Raw genomic sequence first — 23,976 nt, 5'->3', positions numbered from 1 at the left:
TTTATTGGATTATTTGCACTGAGACAATCCTGCAGGGCCGAGCAGAAAGTAGATGCTGAAGGTCCTGAAAGTCAGATCCATGCTGACCCTGCTGGTTTTTCTCCCTCTCCAGGACTCCAGGTCCTGACTGGGCAGTGTACCATTAGGTCCTCTGTTTAACCCTGCCTACGCTGTGAGTCGGGTAATAGTACATGAACAATATAACGGGCAAACTTGGCAAAATTATGTTGCTCTGATGAAACTCTTTGAGCCTTTGGAAACTACAGGTACTAAAACACGCAGCTGCTTGCAAAAGTACAACTTTTAATTTTTTTCTTTTTCATTTTATCAATATGCAACCACAAACTGTGTATTTTTCCTGACAGACCAAGACAAAGTTACACCTTATTGTAAAGTAGAAGGAAACAAATTCAAGGTTTTTAATAAACAGTACAGACCAAAAGTTTGGACACACCTTTTAATTCAATGAGTTTCCTTTATTTTCATGACTATTGACATTGTAGATTCACACTGAAGGCATCAAAACTATGAATAACACATGTGGAAATATGCACTAAACAACAAAGTGTAAAACAACTGAAAATACCCCTTATATTCTAGTTTCTTCAAAGTAGCAACCTTTTGCTGTGATTACTGCTTTGCACACACTCTGCATTTTCTTGATGAGCTTCAAGAGGTCGTCACCTGAAATGGTTTTCACTTCATAGGTGTGCCCTGGCAGGTTAATAAGTGGGATTTCTTACCTTATAAATAGTCATGAAAATAAATAAAACCCATTGAATTAGAAATGTGGCTCCAGACAGAGCATTTTAAATTCACTTCTTAGAAAGCCAACACTAAAGAGTCACTCTGATCAATGCAGCATCAGTGTTTTCTCTGCTACACCTAAAACCGAGCATCTCTTCCTGTTGCAGCTTCCAGTAAAGTCAGAGCCGTGTGTCTCCCTAAAGCTGGTCTAAACATCACTGACCCCGAGAAGAGCTGGGTGACATACTTCGGCTCCACAACAAACAAAGGTGAGACAGAAGTTCTAATAATCAAAGCTATCCACTAGATGGCGCTAAGGTTCAGGACATAAAACCACTGTAGTAAAGCCTCTTTGAGGAGCGATACGCTCAGAGACGAAAGGCAGTGATGAGTAGCTCACCTGCTTGGTTTCTCTTTCAGATTCTGGTTCTCTATACCTGATGGAGGCTGCAGTGCCACTCATCCCCTCTGCAGAGTGCAACAGCTCAAAGGCATCCAGCGGCAGGATATTGCAGGATATGCTCTGTGCCGCAGAGTCAGAACCCGGAGCCGGCGTGTGCCATGTAAGAGTAACTCACCAGTAACATGATGCACATGTATCACAAACAGTTGACAGAGTTTACTGCACAACTTTGCCCTGAGCAAAGCCAGGCAGTCGCTGCCTTGCGTTCAGGCATCAGTGGTGCATTTCCTGAGATTGTGTCGATATAAACTCACCTGATGCTGTGAAAGAGACAAATGACTGCCTGCTTTTTCAACCACAAACAGGTTTCTGTTCAGGGAGGAATTTAAAGCATTTTTCTGCTCTTATGTAATTTGCTTTAAGGCACAGTTGGACAAGTCCCGCATTATGCGGCACACATGGCAACAGATTAAAATAAACACATTTCTGTGTCTTATAACAAACCACTTATACAGCCAACCCTACAAGGCATGTTCAGTTAGAGCTCAGCTGACCATGATGTCACATTACTGAAACTATTCAGTCCTCTTCATTGATAAAAGAAATCCCTCAAAGAACATTTTTGAAAAAAATCATATCAATCTGAGTCTTTGTGTTGCACATGCAGATCACAGACTGATTTTTTATGATTTGCATGAATCTCTAGTTGACCGCTGTCTGCTGTATTTGTCCTGAACTTCAGCCTGACAGCAGCGGTCACCTGGTTTCCCAGACGGATGGACTGTGGTGGCTCTCAGGTGATGGTGTGTGGGGCGAACACTGCAATGGACAGAATAAACCAGGTGTCTACACTAACATCAAACACCATCTGAACTGGATCCATCAACAGATGCAGGTAAAAGTCTCTCGTTGGGTGTTTTTTATTCTCATTTATTCAACTGTTTGACAAGTGTGTGACGGTAGAGTAGGAGAAGATGCAAACATGTGGCCATTGTTGTGATTTAATCACAATTAATCAGTTGACCCAGTTCTGCCAATAAATAATGCAGATTGGCTTTCTGATCTCCTGCTTTCTTAAAAATGTTGTTTGGAAGTTATTTAAATATTATTTAAATAATAGGAAATGGTCTTGTGAAACCAAGGTTCATAGTGATGTTTCTATTTTGCGTTTGCAGAAGCATCAAGATGTCTGACGACAGGACCAAAGGCGATTAGCAAGACAAGTTATCTGCATTGTAACATTGTCTTCATGTTTGTCTATAATACTTTATAATGCAGATTGTTTTTTTTGTTTTTTTACTTCCTTAAAGAAAATGTTTTCATAGCCTAAAAGAAAAAACAGATCAGTCACAATATTACATCTCTGCTTACCCCCATATCTAGAAAGTCCCAAATGTCTTTTAACAGTGAAAGGATTTCCACAGGGAGGGCGGAAAAAAGGAGATATATAGAATATAAAACAATGATTCCATGTATTTTATGAAAGTATTAAGCTATTGTCTCTCTGTCTTTATTTAAATCAAGGGGTAAAAACTACCTGTTTGATTAATAATAACTATAATATTGGGCAATATATTTTATGTATATTTGAGTATTACTGATGATTTTGATGATGGCCATTGAGAAAATATGCTTATTGCTTGTTTCATAATAAGTTAGTGTATTATGTTTTTATCATGTAAAGAACTTTGAACTGCCCTGATGCTGAAAAGTACTACACAAATAAACTTATGATTTATTATTATTATTTAAATGATTTAATACAGGTCAAATTAAAAATAAATAAAAAAATATTTCATTATTTGAGCCATTTGAAATTGGATGTTTTATATAATTCATATTTTCAGACTGGTTCTATTTAAATATTTTTTTATTCTAAAGGACAAGCAATAATCAGGCCACTGTGTGGCTAGCGAACAAATCCAGCCGTTCATAAAGATATTGTCAATCGCAGTTTTACTCATAACTTAATAATTTGGGATGATTAGTTTTTTGACAAAGGGTCCCATTGGTTTATATAATCTTTTCCCCTGTAAATATTAAGTCATTTGAAAACTGCATTTTATTTTCACTCAGATTGCCTGACGTTAAAATTAGCTTGATGATGTTGAACATTTATTTATTTGAGACAAAATAAAAACATAACTAATCTGTAAGCTGAGCTCCACTATCTAATGACTGCCTTTACAGCTCACAGTCTTCGATGCCCCAAGTTGTCTTTTAATTATTTGCTTAATATGAAACTGAGCCCAATTCCTCTGCCATCTCAGCCACTGCAAGCATTCAGCTTGCCAATGTAAGCAAATCTTCATCAGTGCAGACAGAGCATCTGCATAGAGTGGCATAGAATTAAGTATTGTTAATAATGTACTTGTGTAGCACATTTAAAAATAGCAAAACAAAATCAGGTAAATTCATATGCTATTAAAGCCCAAATAAGCTGGACAATGGTGGGATTGAGATATAAGAAGGGAAAAAAAACCCAAAAAATAACACAAGAGATCATTTTTTTCTCTTTGGCTCCCAAAATATTTTTTAATTTAAAATGATTGATTTGTCTTAAATGATTTTATGTACAACACAGTTACAACGTTTGGCACTAAAAGCATACACAGTTAAATAAATGAACAGTTCATGTGTATGTCGAAATAAAGTTTTACATGTTCAGGGTTCAGACACTGGGCAACATTAGTAAGACAGTAAGAGCGTACAGCTCAGGACAACTCACTGAAGTTTAAATCTACATTATTCCACACTGTTTTTTTCTCCTCCCCAGCTTTACTGGTGAGACGTCTTGTGTAGCATTAATCTGGCTGATGTGCAAAGACTTTTTATTTGGAAGCCATCAAGTCAGCTAGATTTACAAGACTGCTAAAAATAGTCCTACCCAGAATGATGAGATGTTTTTCCCAACTTATGCACTTCAGGAATCCTTCACATATACTTCTTGCTTTGTAAAACGAAATGTGCTGTATAAAAACAGCCTTTGATATTAGGCTATGGGATTAGAAATAATGGCGCAAAAAACCCCCAACTCAAACACATAAATCTGAAAATGTACAGATTTACACAAATCATAATACAAAAAAAATTGTATAACATAGACATTGATCTGTCGCTTTGTATTATACTGTTGATCAGCTTTGGAAACAAAGTGCACTTCAGCAGAGTAAATCTTAACCTGCTGATACAATTTATCAGTTTGAGCAGAGAGCTAAGAAACAAAGGCACTGCAGGCAACGTAAACCTGTTCTTTTAAAGTATTAATAGCACTACCAATGGTTAACTGAGCAGCTTTATTTCCACAAACTTTCATTTTGCCCCACTTAAGAATGGAGAGTCAGCATACAAAAGCCCCAACAATCAAATCAAAGAATTGGCATAAGGGTTGTAAACTGCAAAAAGGAAGATTTGTTGTAGATAATCGTCACTGAATTTTAAAATATACGTCCCTTAAATAATAAAACACAGAAGGGTCTAAAGGTGCTCCTCGCTCTCCTTACTTTTGTCTGATAATACTCATGGCTGTGTTGATGTGCAGCAAAGAGACAGGATACTTTATAGTTTGGCGGAGCTTCATATTTTCTGTCCTACATTTTACCAAATAACTTGGTTCATTTGAGATGTAGAGGGTGAGAACACACTCTTAGTGTATTCATCTTCCCATTAGGGAAAAAATGAGCCATAACCACAAGACTTCACTGCATTGAGGTTCATAAAAGCCATAGTCAGTGAGTCCTCCTTTCATCTAGACACTGTTCACTTTGTTTGAAGAAAAATTAAACCACTGGAGCACACATTCAGCTCTAGCAGCTGTTTTAGGCTTTTTTTTTTTATCAGCTGTTTTTAGGTGGAATTTCCCTTTAAGAGGCAGCTCAACTGTCCGTCTACCTCCGTGGGCTAATAAGCTTATGAGTCCAGCCTAAAATCATTCTTATTCAGCATGGCTGATCAGTGCAAACTGACCTCCACCCTCTACTCCACAGCTCTGGACGGGCTCTGTCCGCTGTCTCCCAGTCTTTTGACCGTGCTCGCCCGTCCGTTTCCCCGCAGTCACTTGATGCGATGCCGCACCAGTGAGGACTCGTCTGTGATCTCCCCGCGGTCACGGTGCCTGCAGGGCAGCAGCAGCAGCAGCAGGCCGATGAGGATCAGGGCGCAGACTGCCACCAGGGCGTAGGAGATCACCCACATGACGGGCTCCTTCAGCATGCTGCCGGAGCAGTCTGCTGCCACGTCTGCTGCTGAAAAGGGCCCAGCGATCTCTGAGAGAGGCTCTCCGTCACTCACTGCAAACAAAGGCGAGACAGCTTAGAAGCAGGAAACCCTACTATCACCAAAAAAATTGCAAATTTATGGCCGCAACCAATGATTATTTTAGTAATCAATTATTCAGTTACTAAAATAATTGGCATAATCTGGAGATTTTTCATTTACAATGTAACAGAATGCATCTGCAGCTTAAAAATACTTCCAACGTTTACATGTGAAAAAGCTCAGCTCTTTCTGCTCAACTTAACCTCAGTGTGAGGCTGATCTGCTTACTATTTTTTTTCAATTAGACAATAAATAATTAGATAGCAAAAGGTGCTTAATCTAAGTTTTTTTAAAACAAAATTTGAACCAGGTGAAGCTGGTGTTTCTTTACCAGAAACAGAGGGCTTGTCAATTTTGATGAAAAGATGGAGATGAATGCAAAAAAACCTTGAAACTGAGAGAGTTTCACCTCCCAGCTGGACTACTACACAGATAAGAGTTTATATCAAACAATATTCGTGTGTTAGAAAGGGGACGTCCACTTACAAATCTGTATCAAGTATTTAAAAACTTGATTCTCTCCATCCACTCTGAGTTTAAAATATGTTGAAAAGAATAATAAGGAAAGATTTCAGACTCCAGATGTGCAACGCTGGTAGAGGCAAACCCCACGAGACTGCAAGTGGCTCTACAAAGTGTTCACATCCCACTCTTCAGATTTTTATTTACAACAATCATGCCTTACTTTGTGTAGGTCTATCACATAATCCTAATAAAATACATAGAAGTGTGTGGTTATAATGTGGCAAAATGTGGAAATAGTTCAAGGGGCATGAAAGCTTTTGCAAGTCAATGTAAGTTAAACATGCTACTGATGAATAAAAATTAGAATCCAATGATCGAAGAGAAAAGGGGCATTTTATAAACAAATGCAAAAGGAGATTCCCTTATACATCCTCTGCAAACTATATGATATTTAGCAGATTATTGTGATAAACAAATGTACCAAATAGTGCTCATGCAGCTTCTTAAATAAAGCTGTCAGCTGGAGGGTAATATCCTTAGGTTCACGTTTAAAACTGAAATTCCTGGTTTCACAGAAGCTCATCAATAGGCCGTTTGTCTGCGCTCCAGAACAGAGAGGAAAGTCGGCAACTAAACGTCACAAGCCTGCATCTTCAGCCTTAAGCCAACATCTGTTTCAAGTGTGTTTGCTTAGTTTCAACAAGCCGGTCTTTGTACTTTACGATGTGAACAGGATACCTCTCCAAAGCTCATACAAACACCAAACCAAACTATTCAACTCATTTAATATCTGATGCAGCACATGAGCATAACTTGCTAAAAACACCTGAGGTGGATTCTGCAAATGGGACAATGTTGGCTGAGGATCTTCAGGTCAGCAAAGCCTTACAAAGTGTTGGTCAGTCAACCTGAACTTAGAGTCTGCTTGTGGACTGGTTATTAATTAATCCAAGTCTATTCCGTGTCTTTCTAAAGTATTGATATCCCTCAAACTTTCTGGACTTCAGCAACACGTGAGGTGGAAGGAAAATTAAACTTGATTTTTTTTTTTAAATTTACAAATAAAAGTTTGAAATATATGGAGTCTTGTAGGGGACACAAAGAATTTTCTTTCTTATTGCATTTCCTCGCAATAGGTTGCATCCACTTGCAATAATATTGTATTTACTAGTCAGTTTGTAAGATAAGATGAGCTTTACTGTCCAAAGTTACAATATGAGTATTTAACATGTACGTTAACACAGTTACTTGCAGATTTTACTCATTTTAAATAATATCTGCACATCTCTGCTGTTACAAAGTTTTTATTGTTCTTATAAATAGTTTATTGTCTTTAGATACACACATTTGCACATTTTGTAATTTTTTTTTAATTAACCTACCTATTACACATTAATTTGAAATGGAGTAAGCTATTTTTAATAACTACATTTTATTCTGTGCATGCATGTTATATTCTCTCATCTTTATGTGAATCCATGTGCTTCAACAGCCTGTCACTTTGCAGCTGTTGCACCAAAGTTTCCCTATTGTGGAGCAATAAAGAAATTTCTCATTTGTCAGATATCTTAAGTTTTATGTGTTTTTCTTTGGAATACAAACACCTTAAATTTATGTGCAAAATGCCAGAGAGAAAACAGTGCCAGCCAAACATGAGCTTTCCATCCCTGCTCTGGAACATAAACACGACAGAAAGTTTCTGTAAGAAGGAAAAAAAAGCCAAACTATTTGGACTATTTCAAATGATCTTTATGGGGTAATACTACCCTCTACTGACAACTTTAGTCAGTAAGGGTCTGATTATTAAGCAGGCTTGTAGTCTGAAAGGCCCCATTGTTATGTGCAGTCCCATTTCCTGCTGTCAGTTATTTGTCCACCGAAATATATTATACAAACATGAACACTCAGTTACCTGATATATATTGGAAATACGTTTCCACTGAGGATCTTCGTACATATGTGCAACTTTATATTGACATTTCTTATCACCGTGGCTGTATGTAAAATAGACCAAGATGTATTTGATAATTCATTGTGTGGGAACACAACAATAATTTAATCTTTTGCATCTTGGGGAGATTTGAGGATTATGGTTTATATGCTTTATATTTTATACTTAGATTACCTTGGGCACAGGATGACTTAATTTAGTTACTAGGTGACATCTGAATGTAATTGGATGCATTAGGTTTGTTTATTGGTAAGTGGGTAAAGAAGGCTAAATACAAATGCATGAAAAACTTTTCAAATTTTTATTTGTAGGAAATGCTGAAAACTATTGTTTTCTGTTTCCACTTTACAGTTATGGACTAACTTGCATTGGTCTACAAAATCTTAATAAAATACAAGCTTGTGACTCCAACAGGATATAAGAGGAGAAAGTTCAAAGTAACGATTCCTCGAGTGATTCGAGTACCTCGATTATTAAAATTCCTCGAGGAAAATGCATCTGCCTTGAAGTTTCGTTAAGTTATGCTTTATTATTTAGCGGACGGTGTTCCGGCTGGGTTATTACTTGCATTGCACAGCGCTCTCACTTCTGCCTGAGTTGTTCAGGTTAAATAAGAAAGTGAGCTATTGTTACAGGTTAATTTTCTAAACTACAGAAAAGCTATTGTTGGAGAAACTCAACTGTGAAAAATTGGACTGATGTTAATATACAATAGTAATACTGCTGATATGTTAGATTTACCAATGTTTTACTTCATCTTTTTTTTATCCTATTACTCAATTAATCGTAAGAATAATCAATAGATTACTCGATTACTAAAATATATGTTTACAACAGCCCTAGTTTAAAGTCACTGTGGGGAAATTCTGTGCGGAAATGTTTTGCATCATTAGGCTGCCACTGTACCTTTTTTTGAAATGTTGCTACTTATTAACCTTTAGTCTTTAAATTTTCTTTTAAAACACACTTAGAGAAGAAACAAATAAGTTGAATAATTTCAAGAGTGTAAAAACCATTATGAGCGCACTTGTTTACATTGCAACTTTTATTCCAAACATATCAACTTGTTCTGATTATACCAAACTCAGAGGGCAGACATCTTCTGACTTTGAAGTTTAGCACACATGATCAATAAAAATGAGATACCAAAAATAGGTCCACTGGTACATGATTACCAATTCGACATATATGCTACAAATTATCATTCTCACATCTAAATAACACTAAAAAAACCCTTCTCATAACAAGCTGTGATTCTATTTATAATGAGTGGAAGTCTTAAGTGCATAATTTTCTTACCTGCACAGCTGCTGAGTGCGAAGCCCAGTTTCTTCTGGGTGCGGTCGAACACAACATAGAAACCTTCCATAACAGTGGCGCCGATCACCAGGCCGTTCGATGATGGGGACATACCGAAACGGAAGCATTCCAGGTCGTCTTCTGTGTCTGCGATCGGCTGGATGTAAAGCTGCAGAACGGCAAAACAATATGTCTCGTTAGTTCAGTTTGAGACTGACATGGGCGAAAGGTGGAGCTGTGATTTTAATTTCTGTGCATATCTACCTGAGGCAGGATGGTAATGCGGAAAGACTGACTGGTGTTGGTGGCTCTCAGGTAAATTGAAAGATTTGGGAAAACCTCCATGGAGTTCTCGTCCTTCTTCCAGCATGCAAGCTTGGTGCCATCCCAGAACCCTGAAGAGAAATTCTCGATCTAAATCACAGAGACAGAGGAAGACAGAACAGAAGGTCACTACTGCACCAAAGCAGGTTTTGATGTTGCCTTTCATCTATATCAGAGTATACTTGAAGAATTGTTGAAGTTGATCTTGAGTCTCAAAAGGCTAAAAAAAAAACCCACATAAAAAGGATTGCAAATGGCTGTCTGCAGGAAGGCAAGACAATTATTTTCCTAGCAGAAAAACAATGAACTCTTCTACCTACAACTACTGCATCCTTAAATAGTGAGTGTGTGCTATCCTCCTCAGCATCCCTTTGCTCTGACAACATGTTTCATCATTGTCTGTGAGAAGAAGGCAGCGTACCCGAGAGCTGCGTGTGATGGCTTCAACCACCGCATTGAAGACATTGATAGGAAGTCTCAGCATTGTCGTCCCGCTGTCAACTATGGCTTTATCTGCGTTATACTGAAAGAAAGAGACCAACAGTGTTTTTTTTCTTAGTTCAACAGGCTTCTCTGGAATGCCTTGAAAAAACAGAATAAAATACAAGGACGAATTTTCACAAGCAGGTAAACCAGATCACATTTCTCAACAGCACTGCAAGTCAGCTACATTTATAATTGTCCTACCGAGAATAAAAATGACCATTGACATCGTCCAAGTAGTACATCTTTTTCTATTTTAAATGTAAACACGGTTTCTTTGAAGCTTGAGGACAACTATTGTGTGGGATCATATGCTGAAATAAAGATGTGTAAAAAAAAAAGAAAAGCTGAAGCTGTTGAAAACAAATTTTTCTTTCTTTTTTTTCTCTATTTGCAATTTTGAGATCCTAGGTCTCCATAACAATTATTACACAGAGTCTAAATGCCAATGAGAGTTATGTCCTGTCATCACAAATGTAAATATGTGGAGATTGTTAAACTCTACTGAGACCTTGACTGAGAACTATGTGCTTTGGACACGTGAGACTTTTCACCAACCAAGGTGGGTCTAATGTGAAACCAAGGATTAACATTTAGAAATGCTCACTACTAAGTAGGGTAGAGGAGCTGTGATGATGTGGGCCTGCTTCTCTCCCAAAACATCTGGGAACCCCAATAGAAGCATTGCTTAATTTTGAAAAATATAGTTCTGATTTTATGGTACTTATTGAAATCCCTTTAATTATTATTATTATTATTATTATTATTAGAATTACTATTTACACTTGAATAACAGAACATTTTTAAACACAATGATTTACCAGCAACAGAGAGTTATTCCACAGTGCTACTCCACAGTATGTAGAAAACAAAATGCTAAGCTGAAAATTAATTATACCATCTATATAAGAATAAAAAAGTGATTATATAATAAGTAAGATATAAATACATTATAAGGAAAATAGAAAACATGTCATTACTAGTAATAACGCTAATTTTGACCAAACAAATTTGCTTACATTTTGAGAACTAACTTAAAGCTCTTGTGTATGCATTTTTGTAAAATATATTCAATAAATTTAAGTCTCTTTCAGTATTAGTTGCCCATAGATCATGCCCTGCTTAAATTTCAGGCCCAGAACAAATCTGGGTATCACAACCCAAGTTTGTTTCATAAAATCCAAAGTGTTTTACTTCAAGTGAACCGACTCTGTCTTTGTTGTCTCTAACCACTGTGATTTCTCCTACTACTGTTCTAATCTATTAGCAATTTTCTGACAACAGGCCCATTTAAGACACGAGTTTATTCTTCAGAATGGGTCAAAGTACACAGAAAATGCATAAGAGCATTGTTCCAAAGAAGAATATGCCAGATAGTGACGAGAGCATTGGGATTTTATTAAAAACCTATTTCTCAACAGATATTTTTATCTTATTCATTAAATGTACTGAAATTAAAGTTAGGAATTTGTCAGATTTTTTCAGTGTGGGATCATGCTGCTAGAAGGCAAAGTGGCTTTTTTATTAGGCTTTTAACACATCTTTACCAGGAGTGCCAATAAATGTGGGTGGCACTTTATATTAAAGTCAGCGACAGGACAGTTAGAGAATCAATACAGAGTTTAATGTTTACCTCCTTACAATCCAGATTCAGACTCTGGTCTCCAACTTGCAGTTTCAAAACTTCCACTTGGTAGTACCACTCCTCTACAATAGGCGTGTACCAAATCGACCCTTTGTACAAAGTTGGTTCAGCTCCACCCATTATCTACAAAAAAAACAACAAAAAAAAAACACAGGTTTATCCATCTGCTCACACTCTGGCACAGCATAGTACATAAACACACAGGGACATCCTGCCATCTAATCCATCTGTCAAAATCAGAGGGTCACATGATGGAGATGCAGAATGTGAGGTAGTGAGGTTGTGTGTGCAACAGAGACAGACCTGCTCTCAGCAGGAAGCCATCTTAATTTAATGAGTCACTCTTTAACCAGAGTGGGCATCCAAAGGGAAAATATGCTGACACACAACCACATCAACTATTATGTTTCTAAGACGCACTCGGCTGCGCTGATCAATTAGTGTTAAATCATCATGTGAGTAGAAACTGCTGAACAGCATTTCGGTGATTCAGCGCAACTGGTAGTGTTTATATTAAAAGAACAAAGATCCCAACTCAAAAGTACAAACTTGAACCTGACATCAAAAAACATTTTAAAGAGTAATCCGATTTCGAAATTAATTAGTATATTAAGTATTATTTAGGCAGATTTCTCCGGAGTCGTGCCGGATACTTACAAGACTGCCAGCAGGAGGGTCGACTGCGCTGCTGGCTGACAGTCCAGCCCCGCACATTTGCAGAGAAAACGTGTCGGGAATTCCCAGCTGCTTCACCACAGAGTTGAAGAACGGCTCCACGGAGGAGTCGGGCTGATCAAGAGACAAAAAAGGCATAATCAATCACCATCTGTCAATTTAAACACTGGAACATGAGCTTGTGCATCGTCTGGAGAGAATCGTCTTACCCTTTGTTGGGGTTTTATGTAATGCACTAGATAGCATATAATCGTGAAATGGATAGAAAATGAATGTGTTTCTATTTTCTTACTGAATAAAAACAAAGACAGAATAGAACATATTTGAATTAAACCTCCTTTACATCCAATACTCGCAAAAGATCTAGTGCAATAGACTACTTTTATAAGTTACCTAATTAGTGAAATTTCCACCTGTCATGGGAGCAGGCCTTTTTCCATTTAGAATACATAATGAGAAAAACACAATCATCAATAGCAGATCACTGTAGATCGAGACACGTAGTAATGAAAGAAAGTAATTGTTAAAAAATGTTCTGACTAAAAAGAACAACCACAGTATGTGCATGAACTGCAGGTCCAAAACAAGAGTTCTGCCCTTTGACCAAACAATGTTCTCCCTTTTGGTGACAAAGTTGTTCATGTCAGTTTTGTGTTACCCCAAGCATGACTAATAGTTCTCAGGCAAGTTGAACCTGATCTTTTCAGAGTCAACAAAAGCACAAAGTGGTCAGTGTGAGCATATCTGCTCTTTAGTCACTGGCATTTGATCCCAAAGGTTACTGCAGTCAGCTCAGGTAGAAAGAATCTCTTGTGTTGGTCCCAACTAAATTATCATGTCGAAGAAAGCCAACAAGGTCAAGTAATTTGGATTTTGTCACATTTCACATTTACTGTGCTGTGAAAAAGTCTTTTCCCATTTAAACTTTTCCAGTTTTTTACTTTCTTGTGTATCACTTACACTTCAGATTATCAAACAAACATGAAAATCGGACAAAGATGGTGATGGTGATGACAAATTCTGCAAAGCAGAGTAGGCCAAGATTCCTTCACTGTGATGTAAAAGATTAATTACTGGTTATCACAAATAGTTGTTGCTACCAAAGTCCTTTGTTACTAGATTTAGAGTATAATTACTTTCAAAAGGAGGCGGATTGGTTTGGATAGTTTCTTTTCTTCCTTTAATTAATTAAACCATCATTGAAAAACTGCTTTTTGTATTAATACAAATTATTGTCTGACATTAACATTTGTACAAATGACACAAGAAAGCAAAAGAAAAGAAAAAATCTATAAGGGTAAATACTTTTTCACAGCTCTGTATGCAAATTTTAGACACCTGAATGTCTCAAAAAGGAAGCAAGTTATCTGTATCAAGTTCATTCAGAAAAAACATAATGATATAGAGGAAATGAGATTAAATCAAATTAAAAAAATGTTTTTTAAGAGAAGAAAGCAGAGGCATCACAGTACAGGCTGCTGAAAATGAATTAAGAAAATGGAACCATTCTGTAGTCATTTGTGAAACATCAGTGACTACATTTAGATAAGATCTCACACTGAAGTTATGCGGAACCGTAAAAGATATGCAGAGCGGGATCTTACACAGTACTGCATGGAAGACAAAACATTATATCAAGCAAATCATCTTCCTTTGTACAGCTTTTTATTGTTACAATACCAATCTATTTTTAAAGTCATTTCATACATTGTAAAAGCTTTATGGCATCTTTCCTAGCCTATTTAACTGGAGCAGCATACTGAAACTGTATCTCTCACTGTCAAGAGAAACCGACAGAGGCCACAGCGTCCAGAACAGCTCTTGTGAGTAAATTAAATTGGACACAATCACAATATTAATGCAGACAATGTACTGCTAATAGCTGCACTGTCCAATTTAATTGATTCTGACCATTTTATATCCAACTCAACATTGTGTGCATTTATGTCTTCCTAGAAGCTAGGACCGAGCCTGACGGGACAGTTGTATGCTTGTTGTGATCTGCCTGCTGTTTATCTCCTTGTTTGAGACATATTTATAAAAGGTCTTAGTGGGTTAAAGTGAAAGAGTCTGCATCTCACCCGTGACAGCACTGGGTAGGCCAGCCCCAGGATGCCTTGCCAGTTGATTCCAGGTAAGAAGAAGCCGTCTGATAACTGGATGGCGGCAATGTTGATAGCAATGGTTCCATTAGGGCCCTTGGGCAAGGAGACGAGATCAGTTCCCAGAACACCTTCCCAGTTGCCTTGTGTGTACCTGACAGCTACTGAGCGACCAGTTGACTGGAAGGTACTAGAGCTGGGGAGAGGAAGGAGACAAACATGAAATAAAATAGTGTTTTTTTTTTTTTACACAAAAAGAAAACATTAAGACAATGGGGGAAAAAAACCTAAGATAAAGAGCAAAGATTGCAGTTGCATTTTAAGAATTTAAAATTTAAAGTTTTTATTTCTGTTCATTTTGATTATTATTGTGGCTTACAACTCATGAAAGCACCAAAATATAATTTCTTAGAAAATCTCCAGTATTAAAGCCAATAAAAAAATTAGTCGTCCTACTGAAATGTATGTCCATGTATTACAGTATGAAAACTCAATACTTAATCTGATCTCCTTTTGTATGAATTATTAATCAATGTGGCATCGCATGGAGTCGATCAGGCTGAAGCGCTGGTGTCTCATCTTCCTCTTCACAACACACAATAGTTTTCTCCATGTGGCTTAGGTCAGGGGTTAGACACAGCGATACTATGGTAATCAACACACGTATTCATATTTTTGGTTGTCTGGACAGGTGCCAAACCCTGCTGGAAAATGAAATTAGCATTTCCATAAAGCTTTTCAGCAGAAGAAACCATGAAGAGCTCAAACATTTCCTGGAAGTGAGCCAACACCAGCAAAGGACTTAGCACCTTAAATCATCACTGACTGGAAACTTAACACTTGAGCTCAAGCAACTTGGATTCTCTAGTCTGTCTCCAAATACTGAGACCATGATTTCCAAATGAAATGCAAAATTACAAAATCTGAAATTAAGACTTTGGCTTACTGAGTCCAATCTTTATTTTTCTCTTAGACCAGATGATGCTTTTAATATCTCTGGTTCAGTAGTGGCTTAATACGATAAATGCAACAGTTGTAGCCCATGTCCTGCATCTGTGTGGTGGCTCTTAAAGTCCTGACTCCCACTGCAGTCCATGCTTGCTAGGCTGTTGTTGTCCCTCTACTTGTCTACTTTTTGATCACACTTTTTCCTTTCACTGAGCTTTCCACTAATATACTTGGATAGAGCACTCAGCTTCTGTGACTATGCTCTTTTGTGGCTTACCGTCTCCTTCTGGTGGGAGTCAATGACTGTTTCACAATTGTCAAGTCATTGTACTGTACAAGCCATAAAATGGATGTAACAAAGTTTCTGTATTAAAAACAATGTTTATTTTGGTTGTTCTATTCATGCTGAGAACCTGAGTTTTAGGTTTCCATAAGCTGTAAACCATAATCATCAAAATTAACAGAAAGAGAGTCTGCAAATATAGCTCTCCATTTGTTATGTATCTAGAAAGCAAATTATTTTAGCTGAATTACCAAAATAATTCTCAGAAGCGCATGTATTATTTCTGTGATCTACAACTGTAGTGTTGTGTTATTTTCAGGAGCATGTGAGTTTTGCCACACAACGTGTTTGTGCCACTCACAGTGCAGTGTTGAAGTAGCGCGTAATGAATGGGTGTGGAGCAGCAGCCACAGCAAAGTTACTGCTGCCTGTATCCACCAGGATGTTGAGCTGAAACACACAAGGAAGAGTTTGCTTTAACAACTGATACAAGCTGCACGTCCTTACATAAATAACTCATAAAACAACACTGTCAAAAAACGACAGCAGACGCAAGCAGACAGTTTTAAGTTGCATTATATTTTATTTAGAGGCATTAAAACAGAAAAAGAAAACCCTGTCTTAAGAGTTTACTGTAAGTTTGACTTTTTGTTGTTGGGCGGAAAAAGAAAGATTAACTTGGCACATTACTCTTCCTGCAGACTCCGCAATCACACAAACTGCTGTTAAGCCACACGTAGACACACACACACAAAATACAGCACTGTGACATAATTACTCTCTAATGTGCTATCTGGAAGACGAACATGACAGCCTCGAGCACCTGACATGACCGTATGACCCAGCCAGCCATTTGGGTATGTGTCATATGGGGAATGGCGAGCAGCAGTGGATATAATTCTGTCTTCCAGGCATCAAGTCAGCGAGCATGAACTAATTAGCTAGTAGAGTTCTGTCACCTCCTCGACTAAAGCACAGGCCAAATCCACAGTCACTGAAAATCATTCCTTGCCATGACAAGGTCCCACAACCACCTGTTTCCTCCCACATCTAAAACAAAATCGCTGATCTCTACAGGCTGTGAAATCTTTAGTCCTTCAATCAGCAGCAAACAGATGCAATCTAACTAAGATCAGTCTTCTTTTACTGTAAACAGAGTGGACTAGCAGGAAGGAGTTAAAAATGTTAAAAGTGCAGAAATGTTAAAAGTGTAACATAAAAGATCAATCATGATTTTTTTATTAACTTGTTCTTGTAAGGCTTTGTTTAGGCTCATGTGTTTCTCCTTACTGGGCTGGCTCTGGTCCCATTACCATAAAAATGTCCCATCATTGCCTTGTCCATGGCAGCAATCCACTGCCTAAACAAGCCAAACAAGCCTGACTGGAAAATACTTGTGAGGATGGACAGTAAGGGCATTTTTATTCGTCTCCATGTCCCACATCTTCTTCTGGTCTAGCTCCCGAGCCTGAGGCAAATCTCTCTCTAGCTCTCTCATTGCAGCAGCCTGCAGTTGAACACTCACTGCCTAATTGGCAGCGGCTCCGTGGTGGCAACGCGCATCTGCTACCTGTTTGTAGCAATTAGCAGATGTGAGGCTCTCCGCAGCCTCTCTCAGCCCGGCTGTGCCACATGTTAACAGATGCAGCAATTAGAGGCTGATTTGAATAGTGCCTTGTTTAACACTGCGGCCCTGTAATCACATCATGATTTAGTTAGTGTAATACTGAGAGCGTAGCCCAATCGTATTGAATTACAGGACATTCTGGCAACAAATAGCCAATTTAAACCGAAGTGGATTGAGCTCCGCTGGCGTGAATAACTGATGTTAATGGACTTGCTGTAATTATGCCAAGAGAAGCAAAGTTTAATGGCCAGCTCATCTGGGCAGAAATATCAAAAGGTGGTGAAACTGCTTTTTTCTTTGCATTATAATCCCATCTATGTCACATAATAATGACCATCTTCACAGTATTCTGATTTTCAGAGACACTGAATCTTGGATTTCCATTGTCTGTTAGCCAATTACAAGAAACAAATGCTTGGAATCTATAACTATAACCAACTGAATAAGCAAAATTTTTAAATCAAAAACCATTTTTTCTAAAAAAAAAATATTTGAATAAATAGACATGAGCTCAATACCATATTTATTGTTTTTTAGTTATTCAGACATCCGTTTGGTGGAAAATGCCATTATACCCATTCAGCTTTTAAGCGTTTCAGAACCCTTGATCATTCATGCAATTTCTTTAAAATAAAAAACCTCTTTTTGGTACGGCTTGCACAAAAAAATCTTATTTTCCAGCATCCTATCAGATCGTTGTTTGAAGCAAAAATTGACCTCCAGTCGGCCAAGAGAAGTGGATTTGTCGATCATTACTTTTATTTGCAAATGCCACCTCTGCGTCAGATTTACAAGAGCATCACGAACACGCAAAAACCAAGGTTCTGACTAGAACCTTTGTATGTAAAAAAAACAACAACAAAAAACAACTGATTAATAGCATTAACATTCTTTTTTTATTTTATTTATTTTGGGGGGAAGACATGCGGCAAATATTGCCGGGTCCGGGAATCGAACCCGCGACAGCTGCGTTGAGGACTCAAGGCCTCCAAATGTGGGTCGCGCTATCCCCTACGCCACCACAGCATTAACATTCGTAATGAATTAAAATCTATGTAATTAATTAATCAAAAACAACGTGTTAAAATATGTATTCTAGCAGAAAAAAACAGAAAGGTCCAAAGGGACCAAAGGGAAGAATAGAGGTATGATACGAAGATGGAAAAAGAGAAAGGAGGGACACAAGGAAAGGAGGTGAGTGCATGAGAAAGGAAGGAAATAAGGAAAAATCGAAAGGACACATAAAAAGGACAGAAGGCTATAGCACTTACACAACAAAATAAGGAGTAAAGTCAAGAAATACAAATACTTTTGTGAACTTTTCCATACTACACAATGGTCATATCTACAATTTAACTGTGTTTAACAATAAACATAAATACTGCCAATAAGAGACACTGTAAGACCATACAACACAAACCAGTCATGTGGGTTAATTTCCTAAAACTATCATAGCAGTATTTACTTTTCACCCTGTTCCTTGGGTGTGCGTCCAGAGAAAGTAACCTGAAACAGGTGTTTGTTCACCTGTCACATCACATAACACATAGGTGTAACTACTGACATCACACTGACTGGTCTCTACATAGGTGGACTGGCTAATGTAAATAATACAAAAAAACCAAATCTGATTTCATAGGGCTTCAGTATGATCTGATGGTTTCAATTTTTTTGCCCACGGTGACACATAGGAACTAATTTGTGTGGTCTTTTGTTTTATTTCTACTAATAAATAAACAATTGTTGATTATAAAGAGAGAAACCAGCTGCAGGTTTCCTCTTTTAGAAGTAGTAGTATTTAATTCAACGCCTTCATCGAAGAAAAGACGTTATGAGATTATCCCCTTAAATGTCGCTAACCCGCAGCATCTGACTTTCTTTTAGCTATACTCAAAACATAAAAAGTGCATCACATCGGAGAAAGTGCTGTTTATTGAGAGGTTTAAAGTTGAAGTTTTAACCAATAATTGGAAATTAACTGAAATACAACCAAATCAAAACCTGATTTCTTTTTTTTGGTGATTTTATGATCTGCTGGTTGATTTTAATCCCTGGTTATCTAATTGCTGCATGAAATCTTTAATGCTTATGACATCCAAATGTAGATTGTTAAACATATTTTAAATCAAATTGTTTGATTTCTGTTATGAAAAAGCATGGGCTAGCTGGATACAGAAATAGAAATAGTGTAATACCATAAAGTTGTGGTGGTTTTTTCAAGGTTATCATACAGGGAGTAACTTTTACCAATCCATGCATATGCAGAGCAATACTTTAAATGTCTGACTCTATCATTGCAGCGCCTGCCTATTAAGTGGAGTGTGAAACTACGAGGAACACTGGTGGATTTTATGAAAGATTCACATGACGGTACTGTAAGTGTGTTTTTCCAGTTATGTGATAACTGTTTATAAATAACTATTCTTTTGTCTCGTCGTAATTCAACTAGAAAACGTTTTGCTTTTCATTCACTCCAAGAAGTCCTGTAGTAATTCAGCATTGCTTTTAATAGATTATAAACTGAGAAAAACATAATTTTTTTTTTTTTCCGAAGAGTTTTTGCGGCGCTAGTGGCTCGTATTTTTTCGACAGTAGGCAGACAGGAAGGAGGGTGAGGAGAGGGGGAAGACATGCGGCAAAGGTCGTCGGGACCGGGAGTCGAACCCGCGACGTCCGCGTCGAGGACTAAGGCCTCCAAACGTGGGGCGTGCTAACCCCCTGCGCCACCACAGCACGCCCCAAAAACATTAATTATAAATGCTTTGTATATTCAGATAAATGTCCAAAACTGTGATGTTCCTCATATTTTCTAAAAGGACAGTTTTGATTTCTCCGTCATGTTCTCTGTAGCCTCATACCAGGTAAAACTGATAAGCCTCTACGAGCCTGAGAAACTAAAGCTTCACCACAGGAGTCTTAAAAGCTCTGATCTGTTTAACTTGAGAGGCCCGGGGGCAACAGGTCAACTTACTAATGAGATAATTCACCTTTGGTTTAAGCTCTGCTTCAAACGCTTCCACTCAGAGCACAATGGCAAATCGCTGCCACCCCTAAGGCCTCATGTATTCTTAATTCCCCACTCGTGCACATTTAGCCCCTCTTAATCATTAACATGATCTTGTTAGGCACTTTACATTACTAGATGAATAAAATGATGACAGATTACACCTGGCAGAATTTCTTTGCAACTCAAAGAAATGAAGCAAGAGGTAGGAATGGCCAATTACCACACAGCTTATTGGTATCGAGGGGAAAAAAGAATCATAATTAGCATCAGCAATAATGTAATAATCACAAAAATTGTAAATAATGCTGGCAAACCCCCCCAAAAATGTGGTTAAATCTTGTTTTGGATTACTGCAGTGGTTGTTTGGACTATTTTTCTGCTAGTGGTGCAACGAGATCTTTATTGTAAGCCGTTTACTTTTCAAAATATTAATGAATACATCAATTGTGTTCTGTTTAGCAACAGAGTTGCAACTGCTCAATATGTGAAGTGTCCCTTTATCACAATAGTGTTTATTTCTGTGGGACTCCACATGTAGGTAGCAATTAACAGCTAAAAATTGAGGCTATTTTTCATGTAAAAAACATTTAAACATTTCCCTTAATTTATTTTCTTTGAAAATGGTGGATTGGAGATTATGTCCATGCCTGTACCGTAACCAAAAAAAAAAGCTTTTATTTGCCTCTTTTGTTTCCAGTTTTAAAAAATATGTCCAATTACAATGTAAAGTAAACCTACCTTGAATTTCTCATTTTATTTAGCAACACAACTGGGGCTTAATGCTACAGTTGGTCCAAAGTTTGATTGATTTGTTTTGAAAAATCAACCAAACACATTTAGAGTCTTCAAGTGCTAATGTACAAAAATCAGCTTATTTGTTCAGTAAGGACATAGTTATTTAGCCTGGGCAAGGTCCAGAATTGATAAAAAAGGATTAGAAACATTTTATATCTTATTTTCAGGATTGAGCATAAATGTTTAATTTGAAAAATATTGCAAGCTTAATGTGTTTTTGTTTTAAGGCAGAATATCCTCTGATGCTGTTTATAATGGTGAAACTATATTCTACAATAGCAAATGTGGTTTAATAAATCAAAGTCAATGGACTCTTATTCTAATCCCTAAAAACGCACAACATTGATCAAAATTATTGAATATTCAGTGTCAATGCCCTGAACAAAGGATAAAATTAGGCAGACTCTTGTGTCGTAAAGTTTCCCAGATTTTAATATAGACTGAGAAATATCCATTCGAATTGTAGCATTATAATCCTGCAACACTCCTCATTTATAACCTGCAGAAATTATCTTGGTATCATTTCAGATGAATTTGTCTGTTTTGACACCCAAATCTTTTTCAAGATTTTGTTAGCTTACCTACCAAGCTAACAAAAAGAGCTATCCCCTGAAACAAGGGAATAGCTCTTATTTTATTTTATTTTTTGACAAGTCTGGGGCTGCTCTTTGCTCCATGGGAGCCTCATAATCCCAGTCAGCTGCCTGGAAAGAAACACTGGTCCTCACAGGCAGCATCATGTGAGCGCATGTGAGTGGGAAGCTGTAGCCTACCTTACAGAGACCCCAAGGCTGGTAAAGCCAGCTGAAGCACAGCTCTGGCTTAATGGTCCCTGATTAAAAAGGCTAATAAAGTCTCATAATAAACTACGTCACTCCTATCATAAACTATTCCCTTCCTTCATGTTACACTGAAATAATTATTCAAGTATGTTCATTAACTCGCATGAGATAGTGAATGGACCGAGAGCAAGCATGATATCATTAAAAGCAAAGTACAATAAACAAAGTAAAAAAAACAACAACAACTGTTAATTAAAATGAGGCATTAAACAAATATTTACATTTTGTGAAGGTGATACAGTACCTTTTGGCCAGGAGTGCCAATAGACATCTCTATGTAGTAGCCTCTTCCAGAGTCCCCTTGCAGGTTGTCGACCATGTCCAGAAAGTTGACCGTACCGCTTGGATCAGAGGCCAGAGAGAGACCTTCCCCATCTGATTTCAGCGCTACCACCCGGACAGAAGACAAATTGGCCTCAGCGGTGAAATTATATTTCCCCGGGTAAATTTTCAGCGGTATTGAAAAGTAACAGTCCGTCGCTCCGAAATTGAGACTTAAAACAAATGCCCAAATCGAAAACAAAGCAATGTTTTCCATTGTTGCGGCCGTTTTCCCCCTTTAACGTTAATAACTGAAATAGTTAGGACGAAGTTGTTGCTCAAACTTTGGCTCCTGAAGTTTTCGGCTCTGCTGTCATGTCATAGGAACAACAGCGGTGTTGTTGTCGCCATTGTGTAAACGGAGCCTTTTCTTCGTCATAAACAAACCGGACATGCTCCCAAGCCAGAAGATTATGATTGGCAATAAAAAGAAAGAGAAACTTCTCGACGACCCTAGTTTGATCAAAGTTTCGCCTCCATCCACACCTCCAACCTTGTTAAGTCTGATAATACGGAAGAGGTGGCTTCCGTTCTTTTACTTTCAAAGTAAAGAAAACACAACGCTCACTGTTACGTGATGATAAAAAAAAACAACCTTGAGAAATATTATTTCTGATATGACAAATCGGACACACATGTGTACTCTAATAATATTAAAACTGTACCGCTACCTCTTTTGCACTTTGTGTAAGTTTCTAAAACTGAAATATTTAGATTTTATTTTGAAAGGCAACTAAATGGACAGTTGATCGTATTTTTACAGTCTTGATCCCATTGTTTTCACCTTATCTTGTGAGATTGGTGACACATTATTTCAACAAACTAATCTAGGCTGTTTTCGGAAAAGATAAACTAATATATCGAATGTTATTATTTGCCTTGCGCAGTGGCGCTTATTTAATAACAACCACCACGTCATTAAACACGTTTTAAAGTGTTTTTCTTTTTAAAAATATTTTCCTTTAAGTAGAACAGGTTGTTCTGTTGTTGTGTCCCGAAGAAAAGGAAAAACACACCATTTAAACATATTGTCTGTGTGACTGGTTAAAGGCTACACATTTTTAGTCAGGATAAACGTTACCTGAAATTTGGACTTCAGCATTGGAAAGTATGAGGGTTCTTAACTCTGAACTCAAAATCCAACATAGATGCTTTGAAAATTAGGCTAAGCAGCCTGCAGCCTGAAGTGACCCAAATCCGATTTTTTTTTTTTTTTTGCCTCTATATGATATTTTTATGACAGTCTTAACAACACAGATCGGACTTGTTCTAATGCGACCCAGGATACTTGGATATGCGGTTCTAAATCGATACATATATAATCGTTTCAAATGTGGCCTGAATCTGTATGGCCAGATCGTATTCGTTCAACCTGAACGTCATTGATACTCGACAAACGTCACTATTCTGCGTCCTGATACGCGCAAGCGGGAAGACGACAATGAGGATTTAGTAGCTAATGAGCTGGCTCCTGTCGGACACCAACTTTAAAATCGTAAGATATGCTCCACTATTAGTATCCGCAGTTACTTCCGCAAACACTGAGCACTTCTTCTTTTTTAGCGGTTAACAAAACACTTTGTGACGATATGTTTGACGTTTTTGCGGGTTCACAAGTCGCATATGTTTGGAAGTGTGAACGGCCACGCACACAACAAAATGGCTTTGATTTAATGGCTTTTTGATTTTTGAAATTTACTTTGACTATTGAATATACTCTGCTTCTTTGGTTGTATCAAAGT

The 23,976-nt window shown here is 37.6% G+C and overlaps 1 protein-coding gene and 1 long non-coding RNA gene across 2 annotated transcripts; one reads left to right on the top strand and one right to left on the bottom strand.

Annotated features, from left to right (window-relative positions):
- The first annotated feature begins 718 nt into the window (after positions 1-718).
- On the top strand, positions 719-4,177 carry LOC114133366 (uncharacterized). The gene is made up of 2 exons (XR_003593173.1): positions 719-2,045; positions 2,326-4,177. It is a non-coding gene; the product is annotated as an uncharacterized LOC114133366 (long non-coding RNA).
- bace2 (beta-secretase 2) lies at positions 4,060-22,731 on the bottom strand. Its single transcript, XM_027999202.1, has 9 exons — positions 22,158-22,731; positions 16,004-16,092; positions 14,391-14,607; positions 12,292-12,423; positions 11,623-11,757; positions 9,928-10,029; positions 9,447-9,596; positions 9,183-9,351; positions 4,060-5,439 (listed from the first exon to the last, which is right to left on the bottom strand). The coding sequence occupies exons 1-9, from the start codon at positions 22,449-22,451 to the stop codon at positions 5,204-5,206; spliced, it is 1,524 nt and encodes a 507-aa protein (XP_027855003.1). The 5' UTR covers positions 22,452-22,731; the 3' UTR covers positions 4,060-5,203.
- Positions 22,732-23,976: the final 1,245 nt, after the last annotated feature.

The sequence above is a fragment of the Xiphophorus couchianus genome, chromosome 18 (genome assembly GCF_001444195.1).
Source record: "Xiphophorus couchianus chromosome 18, X_couchianus-1.0, whole genome shotgun sequence".
In the NCBI taxonomy this organism is placed as follows: Eukaryota; Metazoa; Chordata; class Actinopteri; order Cyprinodontiformes; family Poeciliidae; genus Xiphophorus; species Xiphophorus couchianus.
This window is presented reverse-complemented; position numbering and strand designations above follow the sequence as displayed.